General features: G+C 40.9%; 1 protein-coding gene across 1 annotated transcript; it reads left to right on the plus strand.

Moving 5' to 3' along the window:
* The first annotated feature begins 1,129 nt into the window (after nucleotides 1-1,129).
* Nucleotides 1,130-10,254, plus strand: LOC117524587 (histamine N-methyltransferase-like). The gene is made up of 7 exons (XM_034186400.1): nucleotides 1,130-1,208; nucleotides 4,363-4,509; nucleotides 4,719-4,771; nucleotides 5,957-6,064; nucleotides 6,386-6,516; nucleotides 6,656-6,749; nucleotides 9,726-10,254. The coding sequence occupies exons 2-7, from the start codon at nucleotides 4,373-4,375 to the stop codon at nucleotides 10,091-10,093; spliced, it is 891 nt and encodes a 296-aa protein (XP_034042291.1). The 5' UTR covers nucleotides 1,130-1,208; nucleotides 4,363-4,372; the 3' UTR covers nucleotides 10,094-10,254.
* Nucleotides 10,255-11,292: the final 1,038 nt, after the last annotated feature.

Below are 11,292 nucleotides of genomic sequence, written 5' to 3' on the forward strand. Positions count from 1 at the left end.
GCACACATCAGAGGTGATTGATTGTCTGAATAATTGTTAACAGTAATTTGGTATTTTGTTACGCAGTATAGTTGAACATTGATGAGAATTGTGCAGCTCGCTTCTCATGGCTGTGGCGTGCGGACAGATGATCCTCCACCTGTTGTGAGAAGCTGCTCATTTACATAAAGCTTAAATTCAGACCTGAATGTGTTGCTGATAGTGTGTGCCTTTGAAGGATATTAGTTGTAGCTGCTGACTTACCTCACCTTTTCTATCCTTCACAGAGTCGGTTTGTCGTGTCCACCTGGGGGGTGTTTGGCGGTGAATGTGAGTCCAGAGGCACCGGGCTTCGATCCGTTTGGGCGCTGGAGAGCGCGCCGTCCTTCACTCCGCCAGACAAACGCACTTTTACGTTGTACACTGAGTATTGCGCAAAAAGGGGAAAATAAACTGTTTTGTTTTTGGAACCGCTTTCTGGTTATTTAGCGCTGGGTTCAGTCAGACGCAGGTCCGCTCCTCAACCTGCGTCGGCACATAACAATTCGGGTTGTTTCGCTGTGATTTGCCCTGATTTGTACTTATTCGTGCTGGGTGGAAGGGGCCCTAAATGAAACATCCCGCTTCATAAACATTTCGGCTACTTCTTACCGGGCTGACAGCAGCCGACACCATCGAATTTGTGGTGGCAATGGCAAACATATCAGTCAGTTTGGCACATTTTGTTTGTTTTTCCATTTCTAGTACCACATGGGAGGGGCGGGCCGTGGAGGACTGAGACATTTCATTGGATTAGCCCAATATCCTTCAAGAAAATCAACCTTTGGGCTGTCACAGTCAATAAAAATGATTTAAAATATACTTTTTTGCTTAAATTATGACAGCTGGCCCAAAACTGCGCATCAGCCCACCAGGCATTGCACGGTACCCCAGAGATGTCTGCCCGAGGGGTCACCTCAATCAAATAATCTTAGACATGCCACTGCTCAGTGCATTGACTCTTTTCTCTGTTATATCTTGTTTATCCATTATATTACTGACGCTTATATTCAAGTAAACCAAGCAGATAATCACCTCCACTGTTAAAAATATATGTGGCCCTTTAAGGTTTCATTACTGACGTCACAAGACTGTTAAAGGAGGGTTTTTTGTTCCTTAACCTGCTCAGCAGGAGGTGGATTTCTTTCAGTCTGCTGCTCTCTGTGGACACACTGACATCTCTGTGACATGTAAGTGAGAATATTTTCTTTTTTCTCAGTCTGTCTGCGGTTTAAACAGCGAACACACAGCGTGCTGTGCAGTGCTGTCATGTAAAGAAGTACAAATACTTTGTTACTGTACTTATGTAGAATTTTGACGTACCTTGTACTCAGTGTTGCCACACTTACTTTGAAAAAGTAATCAATTACTGATTACTCCTTGAAAAAGTAACTTTTTCACTTTACTGATAATTAAATTTTAAAAGTCACGAAGTTAGATTACTAGTTACTTTATTAGTTACTTTCAGCAGCTGCCGAATAACACCCCTTTGCCACCTCAACATGAAAATGATAACCTGTTTAACCTGTTTTGAAAATAATAACATTTTGCTAATACTCACTTTATAGTCACCCTTTCTTGACTTTAATGAAGATAAATATTTGACTTTCAATCAATCAATCAATCAACTTTTTTCTTATATAGCGCCAAATCACAACAAACAGTTGCCCCAAGGCGCTCAACTTTAATGAAGATAAAATCAGGTGATAAGACACCATCACCTACATTGGGTAGTGACATCTTAGATCACATGAGGGCTGTGGGAGGGATGCTAAGAAGGACATGGACACTGCCAATCAGAGTAAAGAAAGTCAGTGTGACATCAGCTGGAAGCTCGCTCAAACAAAATAAACCAAGATGGTGGATAACACCCTGAAACATCTTATTTCTGTAAACATCTGTTTCTCATATATTTGGTTTACAACTCTTCAGAAGGACCTTTTTTGAAATTTCACCACTTGAACCATTTACTCCTCCCCCGATCTCACAATTAGTGAGAGCTTGATTTTCGCACCCCCAAAGTAATGAAAGCACATTGTTCCACCATGAACTTGACACTGAAATAGGTCCTTGACCATGTTGAAACTATGTGTCCACCCCAAAATCTCTGTCCAAATCCAAATGGCACTCAAAGACATCACCAGTGATGCCTATCGTGTGATTATTTTATTTTTTGCCAACTGGCAAAAAGGTGTTGACAAACTCCAGACACAGCCACATCATTGTAGATGCATCCAGAAGACACACCAAGAATGTTTTTTGTCATAAAGTGTGTCCTATTTACTGTCGTATTGTTGATTGTGGTAGGTGGGTTTAGCCCTAAAACTACCCAAGATAAACAGACCCATAGGGTCATATTGAAATTCAAAGTGGTTCAGTGTTTAGACCATCAGACTAATAGTACAGAAGGAAGAAAGAGAAGGAAGAAAGTGGCCGAAATTCCAAAGGGTCATTATTAAATGCTAAAGTTTGATTTGAAATTTGAATCACTAAAATAGAGTTGAAAAATAAATATGAGGGCAGTCTCATCCAAATTTATGAGTGTTGCTGGAAGTATTATGTTTTTTTTATGCGTGGTGCCCCATTTTTAAGGGGACCAGAAGTATTTGGACAAGCGAGGCTGACCTGTTTGTGATTCACTCTTTCATTGATGAGTCACCAAATAAAGAGTGGAGAGTGATGGACAGCAACCCAAAGTCATTATTAACTTTCTGAAATTTTGTGTGTGTGATTCATTTAAGTGTTCAGATCAGTTGCAGCTCTTTTCCAAGCAAATAATCCATTTTCATGTTAGGGAAAGAAAAATAAATCACACACTTGTCTTATTGCAGAGCAAGTACCACAGTGGGTGGGAGTTCAGTGACCAATACGTAGACCTGTGTTCAATTCTCAGTCATGCTGTATTCTACTGCATTGAAAAATACCCAGCTGTCTGGGGATGTAACATGGACCATGGACTGGTAGGCTGTCCAGGAGGAGTCATATAAACTTTCGTCCACTTCACATGATTAAATACGGAAACAAGTACAAGCGCCAGTGGGTGTCAGGGCTCATTCAGGATGTAGGACCCTTAGGGCCCCTTCACACATAATGAAGCAGGAATCATATGCAATATGTGTAAAATCGACGCTGCCTCCAACACCTCGTACACCTGTTGTTGCAACTGTTTGCGCTGAAAGACAGAATGTGCCCTGTGAGAACACATTCGATCTCTCTCACGGCAGGTGTTGGCCAAATTCCAGGTCACACACACGAACATCTAACACCGCTCGCTTGGCACTTCGAAGATATGTGGCCATTCACGCTATTAGCATGAAAACAGTCAACAGACGATCACTTTCGAGCTGGATGTGAAATTTGTCTAAGTGCCCCCACGACTGTGGAGTTGCAAAAAGCAACACACGTGGTGCATGTGTCTCGCACGTGTGCGCGTGTCGCACTCCTCCCCGCTGCCTCCGCTCCCCCTACACATGTGGTGTGCCGGGGGTGGGGGGAGCACACTTGCATAAAATGCTATGTATGTACAGATCTGAGCCAGGTCTGAGCGCACAAAGCACGGAGAGGTGCCTGTCAGCTGATCACAGCACACTGACAGCTGGATGACGGCTCAGTGCACACATTAAAAACACAGAAACCACCGCCAGGCATATAAATAATCACAGCAATTACATAACAAATAATGAAAATGAATGAACACATAAACAGAGAGTGACACATTGGTCTGAGTGACGAACAGATGGGGGGGCATGTGTCCGCCCACAGCGGAGATCTGTGTTCCTGGATGTCCCAGCTGGAGAACATGTACTGTGTTTTAAAGGACATGAACTTAGAACATTCCTCCGTGAGGCACGTGTCTCTTCCTGCTGTCTTCATGTGGAAAATACATAAAACATGTTTCGCCTTTGTGCTGGGCTGCAGTGGCTGCATACAGTGCGCCTCGTCCATGTCCTTGTTGATTTCAGGCATTTTTCTGCACCATTTACAGGCCAGCGATGGTAGCACAGAGTTAAAGTTTCTGGCTGGCAATCAGAGCTTTTCGAAAATGCAGGTTAGAATCCCATGGGTGGCATGTATTTTTTATTTTTTTCACATCGCGCAGCTGCTTGCACTGTGTTCCTGCATGCACAAAACTGTTGCAGCGGGATTGTTCATGCCTGCCCCTCGACTCTATGTTTTCGTGATTCGCTCATACGAGCTGTTCCACTGTGAAATGTACTTGTACTGATTTGTACTTATTCATACTATGTGTGAAGGGGCCCTTACTGCACTGTGACTATTTTATGATTGAGATTATTTTCTGCATTGATGACATTTGTATTTACAGACTGATTTTTATTTTGGCAGTATACATGCCATGGCGTCTCAACTGATGAGCCTGTGTGACGATGACAGCCGCTATCAAAAATCCTTCAGTTATTATCTGGAGTATTCACGTGAACATGAAAGCGTGTGCAGTTTCATCCACAACATCCTGCCAGACCTACTGGCCAGGTAGGACACAAACCTGTAAAACTGAAAGTCACCCACAGTGTGCAAACACTATGGGCAAGTTGGACTCCCTGATGCTAAAACAGCACAGGTGTCACTGCTGCTAGTTTCCAGTGATGCAGATGTTTAGTTTTATGTCTTCTGTGATCATGAGGTGGATGTATGGATTCCAAAACTGTTCTGATCTGAAGTCTGATCTGTTCTTCCCTCAGCATTGGAGAAGGAAAATCTCATCTGAATGTCATTGGAGTTGGCAGTGGTGCTGGTAAGAAAGCTTATAAAGCTTTAAGCTTATAAAAATCACACAGTGTGACTTCAACACTTTGTGTTTCATTGCACTTTGTTTTGTGATACCATGGGATTAATTTATTCCTGAGTAACCCCAATACCTGACCATGAGCACTGGGCTGTCATGTTAATATATTACACATTTGATTTTACACACTTTTCTAATGGACTGTGAAATCTGTTATGAGCACAGGTCCTTATGCGTTTCACTTAAAATACACACGACCCTGACCATTTCTCAGTTGTCCTCAAAAGTATTGGAACACTTGGTATTTTACACATTTTAATTTGTTTATGTCATTTCAAATACAACATAAAATGTAAATGATCTTCCTTCAAGTTAAACTGCAATCAAATCTCTACAACTTGATATAAATTAATAAAAAATATAAAATGCAGATTCATGATGAAGTGGTATAGAGGAGGATTTTCTTAAAAAGACCTGAAAGTTCAGCTACAGTTTGGCAGAAAGTATATCTGACATGCAAGCCTAGATTTGATGTTTTGTATTTCACCATAATTGATGTAAATAAAGTCCAAGACATATTCAGTGACTTAGAAATGTTCATGTATCCATCCCCTGACTTGCCTGAAGAAAACTGTAAATAAAACTGATTATTATTTACAGGTATTATACCAAAGCGTAGCATTATGTATGTCACCCAACATCTCGGCTTTTATATTTTTATTTAATATATATAAAGTTTTAGAGATTTGCTTTCAGTTGAAGTTTAAGGAAAATTATTTTAGAAATTTTTATTTTTTATCTTTTTGTATTTCTTGTATTTGAAAGTACGGTGGCTTCGTGGTTAGCACTGTTGCCTCACAGCGAGAAGGTCATGGGTTTGATTCCCACCTGTGGCCTTTCTGTGTATAGTTTGCATATTCTCCCCATGTTTGCGTGGATTCTCTCTGGGTGCTCCGGCTTCCTCCCACGTTCAAAGACTTGCTGCAGGTTAGGTGGATTGGAAACTTTAAACATTGTCCGTACGTGTGTGTGCGGGTGTGGATGTGTTTGTTTGTCTATATGTGGCCCTGCCTGTCCAGGGTGTACCCCGCCTCATGCTCTATGACTGCTGGCATAGGCTCCAGCCCCCCACGACCCTTAACTGGACTAAGCGGTCGATAGGAAAGTATGTTTAAATGATGCTTGTTCCTGTAGGTGTGCTTGACCTAGAGATGCTCTCTGAGATCCATCAGAAGTTCCCAGATGTGACCGTGGATAATGAGGTGGTGGAGCCGAGCAGCCAGGAAATTGAAAAGTACAAAGGTAGACTCCATACAGACACACCGTTCCCTCACTGATCACGCATTTTGTACCTGCAAATTCCCATATTCCAAATGCCTTGATTTCATTCAGAAAATTCATTTTTATTTACAGTGGTGTGTGTGAAAAAGTGTTTGCCTCCTTAAGCTTTTACATGTTAGAAATTTTTGAGGACATCAAAAGACCAAAAAAAAAAAAAAAAAAATCTGGCTTTGTATATTAAAAATTTCTAAAATTATGCTCTACATCATGAATTAAGAATCACTGTGTGAACACAGTGATGTCTGTTGTATGATTTTGCTTGTTTTGTGTATTTCGATGCAGCTTTGGTGTCACAGAAACCAGGTTTAGATCACATAAAATTTACCTGGAACACGATGACTGCCTCTGAGTTTGAGGAGCTCTGGAAAGAGAAAAAGGTGACCAAAAAGGCAGACTTCATCCACATGATCCAGGTTGGTGTGTGTTTGACCTGCACACTGTGTGACTGAGGTCATATTAATCTAACAAAGCCTTTTCTGGACCATTCAGAACATCTGTCTACAATAGTGTGATTATTCCATGTCTGTAATTAATTTCTGTTGGAATCAACAGATGCTGTATTATGTGAAGGATCCTGAATCAACCATCACCTTCTTTCAGAGTCTCCTTGAAAAGAACGGGAAGCTTCTTCTCATTCTTGTCTCTGGTAAGTGGTGCACTGTCAGATCGTCAAGATATTTGCTGCCGTAACTTTAACCCTGAACAAATGCCAAGAATCATTTGTTGTTTCCATCACATACAGATGTGGTTTACAGCTTGATGCATGAAGTATTTGTCAAGATCTTATTGTACATCCACAAGTCTTCACAGACTCTTCCCCTGGTAGTCACAGTTAGAATCAAAAAATGGCCAACATCGAACTTGTCTGAAGTCTTAATGAGGGGACCTTGGGTATTAAGGTTTCTCTTTGATATACATGGTCAAGAGATCATGTCCACATTGATCACATGGACACACATGCAGGCTCACACAAAGGGCTGTGTCCCAATTCAGGGGCTGCATCCTTCTAACAGTGTTGGAGGTCTTTAGACCAGCCTCAAGGCCAGTTTTTTGACACCTTGGCCTCATCCTCAAAGCCAATTTTTTGATGACTCGGCGTCGCTATGCAATGACTCTGTCTTGGCCTTGGTCTCAGTGTGATGCGGCCTTGAAGAATAAGCTGAGGCTGGTTTGAGGCCGCTCATTTTTACTTATTTAGCACACAGTTTACTTACCAGCAACCAAAACTACAGTGACCCGTTGCCCCGTCACGTAACTTCATGCCTACGCACGCGCAATACTTAAAAATACAACACACACGCAACGCAACATCTAGTAAGTACAAACCATGTCCAAAAAGACAGTTTAGCCATTCCCACTGGTTGAGAGCTGGTCACATGGCTGGTATAAGCTGATGATGAAGACCAGCTCAAGGTTGGAAGATACCATGACATAGCCACAGGGATATTTGAAGAAATTTATGTAAATGTGAACAATATCACTGGAAGTTTAGAACATTTCAACTACTTTTACATTTATACTCTAAAGTAATTTATGAGTAGTGACAAATATTCCCTTGGTTGGTGTAAAAAGATGGGCCTGTGATAGAATTTAGCTAATGTAATGAACTTCACTCATGCATGCTGGCAAATTCATGTGTGTGTGGAACATTCTAACAGTTAGAAGGAGATGCCATGCTTCAGGCATGGCATCTCACTGCCAGTCCAGCATCCTGTTGTCTACAGATGTCATTCCTGCACATTTCCCTTCACATCTCGACGAGAGAGTAAAAGAGAAGAATCAATCACTGGAATAGCCACACCTAATGCAGTATTCATCAACATTAAATCAACAGCAAAGCAGAAAAAATACTAAGGTGGTCGACAGCCGCTAGTCCTCATCCTCACTAACAGACCCAGAATTTAGATAAAGGTGAGGCTGAGACCTGTTCCATTACTAACTAGAAGCACTCAGAGAGTGCAAACCTCCGCAAAGGCCATAGGGTCACTGACCCTAAAGAGATTCCCTCCTTGGCACAGTGATCTATTCAACAATTCAGAGTTACAACCAAAACTATGATACATACACTTTTCTTTCCTGTATATTTGACATCCTTGACCATGAAAACATATCACTAGAACTTGGAATCACTTTTATGTCTTTATTAGTTCAAAAGTTATTGTATAAAAACGATTTTTCGGTAATGGCGGTTTTCTTCTGGATCTAGCTCCATAACATTTGAAGCTACATCAAATCTGATGACACATTACTGAATCAGTACAGATTCAGCTACGATTTGGTGTTAGTTGTGCATCTCTAGCTTCATTTCTCACCTCACACTGACACATTTTCTATTTTCCCTATATTTTTGCATATTCTTGATCACGAGATCCGGAATCCGGATCTGATCATCACCAAACTTTGTTGTTTGATAGAACATTTGACTATGTTATACCCTTTTTTTTCAAGCCTTTCTGCCTTGTTTTTGTGGAGTTAGCAACTAGAATGTCAAAATTCCCCCTATCCCGCAATGGTGAAGAATCCTTTAAAAACTTTCTGGATCCGGATCGTGATCCGGATGACCACTAAAATTTAATCATTTGTTCCTCTTGTCATTTCCAACCACTCCACGAAATTTCATCAAAATCCATTCAAAACTTTTTGAGTTATCCTGGTGACAAACAGACAGACAAACAAACAAACGCGACCGAAAACATAACCTCCTTGGCGGAGGTAATCAAATGGATTTAAAAGGATAGTAAGCATAGTTCCATGCTATGTCAGTATGCTAGTCATAAGAAAGGGAGAATAAATGCATCTTAAGTCTGGAAATGAATGTCTCTACCGAATCAGAATGTTTTATCTCTGTCGGGAGATCATTCCACAAAACAGGTGCACGATAAGAGAAGGCTCTGTGGCCAGCAGACTTTCAATTCACCCTCGGGACACAGAGTAGTCCTGCGCCCTGAGAATGCAAAGCCTGGGCCGCCCTTACCAAAAAATAGTACTGATAAGTATATAAAAAGTAAACTGGAAGTATACTTGAAACATACTTGCATGTACTACTTTTTGGTAAGGGCGGTACATATGGTTTAATTAGGTCAGCTAAGTAGGCTGGTGCTAGTCTGTGTATAACTTTATAGGTTAATAGCAGAACCTTAAAATCAGACCTCACAGAGACAGGAAGCCAGTGAAGAGATGCCAAAATTGGTGTAATGTGGTCAAACGTTCTGCTTTTTTTTTTGTCAAGACAAAATAGTTGGTAAATAAAAAAAAATAAATGAAAAGATGTCGGCCTTCGTATGTACAATTGCAAATAAGTAATGCTTATAAGTATTATAAGATTCAGCAATTCAGACAAGCTCTGGGATGAAATATCATGCTGCCTTAACTGTGTCAAGCCATGCACGTAGTGATGAAGTTTAGATACAGTAAACCAGATGAGAGTGCACCAGTCAACAGCAAGATCACGTGAAGAAAGCCCAGAATGAGCTAATCAGGCCTTTTGAAGCTTGCTACATTGCAGTGAAGTCTTAATGTTCCATTTGGAGTGAATACTGTCTTAATAATGTGAATAGTAGACCAGATATGATATGTAGATATTTTCAAACTGACGTTGTTCCACATGCATCACTTATTCCAGGTGAGGGTGGCTGGGAGAAGTTGTGGAGGACCTACTATGATGAGCTGTGTAAAAGTGATATCAGTCAGTGGGTGACCTCAAGACACATCAAAAACTTCTTGGACTCCAAGGGACAGAGCTACCAGAGCTATGACCTGCCATCTGAAATAGACATCACTGAGTGTTTCTCTGAGGGAGACGAGAAGGGGGAGCGACTGCTTGATTGTCTAACCGAAGTGGTCGACTTCAGTAAGACGGCCTCTCCTGAGCTCAAATCTGGCGTTTTGGCCTTATTGCAGCATCCAGACTGCAGCACGGAGTCTGATGGCAGAATTATCTTCAACAGCAGCATGGAAGTGCTCATCATTGACCCTCTGAGAGCCTCTTGAGATATATGTAAACAAGCTAAAATATTGATCACAAGGGCTTTTCAATTTTAAAATCAAATATCCGCTCAATCCGCAACACAGATCAGATGTGGATCAAACTTACAGTTGTGCTCACAAGTTTACATACCCTGGTAGAATTTTTGTTTTTTTTTTGGCCATTTTTAAGAGAATATGAATGATAACACAAAAGCTTTTTTTTCCACTCATGGTTAGTGGTTGGGTGAAGCCATTTATTTTCAAGCTGTGTTTACTCTTTTGAAATCATAATGACAACAGAAACGACCCAAATGACCCTGATCAAAAGTTTACATCCCCCTGTTCTTAATACCGTGTGTTGCCCCTTTAACATCAGTGACAGCTTGGAGTCTTTTGTGGTCGTGGACGAGGCTCTGATAGTGAAGCTGCCATTGAATATGTCTTGGACTTTATTGACATCAAGTATGAAGAAATACAAACAGTATGACACTCTGTGGTAAATCTATATGGAGTAAACAGTTCTCATAATCTGAGTAACTGTGCAAGAAGAAGAGTGAGGAAAGCCACCAAGACTCCCAGACAACCCAGAAGACGTTACAAGCTTCTGTGGCTGTGATTATCCACTTAAGTCCTTTTATCTGAACACAAAAAAACACAGCTAATGTTTTGCCCATATGTGATAAACACAACCTTTTTGTCATATTGTAACATACTGCAACATTTGAATGGGTAAAGAAATGTTAATTTGATAGTTCACATCCAACAGAATAGATGATGTTTGTCAGGCCTAGTTTGGACTCAGTCAGATGGGTGTGTATTAAAACACATTACATTTTTCATCACGGCCAGTTTGTGGTCATTAGTGACATTGACATTTTTGTTAGTTGGTTATGTACCACAGGCCTTTAAGGTGGCAGTAATTAAACCATTACTTAAAAAGCCATCACTTGACCCAGCTATCTTAGCTAATTATAGGCCAATCTCCAACCTTCCTTTTCTCTCAAAGATTCTTGAGAGGGTAGTTGTAAAACAGCTAACTGATCACCTGCAGAGGAATGGTCTATTTGAAGAGTTTCAGTCAGGTTTTAGAATTCATCATAGTACAGAAACAGCATTAGTGAAGGTTACAAATGATCTTCTTATGGCTTCGGACAGTGGACTTATCTCTGTGCTTGTTCTGTTGGACCTCAGTGCTGCTTTTGATACTGTTGACCATAAAATTT

This window comes from Thalassophryne amazonica, chromosome 14, assembly GCF_902500255.1.
Source record: "Thalassophryne amazonica chromosome 14, fThaAma1.1, whole genome shotgun sequence".
Classification (NCBI taxonomy): domain Eukaryota; kingdom Metazoa; phylum Chordata; class Actinopteri; order Batrachoidiformes; family Batrachoididae; genus Thalassophryne; species Thalassophryne amazonica.

Excerpts from the sequence above, each read along its gene's own strand:
- LOC117524587 (XM_034186400.1), top strand. The coding sequence starts at position 4,373 with ATGGCGTCTCAACTGATGAGCCTGTGTGACGATGACAGCCGCTATCAA. Across the intron at positions 4,772-5,956 it reads TGGAGTTGGCAGTGGTGCTG|GTGTGCTTGACCTAGAGATG; the intron begins GTAAGAAAGCTT and ends TTGTTCCTGTAG. Across the intron at positions 6,750-9,725 it reads TCTTCTCATTCTTGTCTCTG|GTGAGGGTGGCTGGGAGAAG; the intron begins GTAAGTGGTGCA and ends CACTTATTCCAG.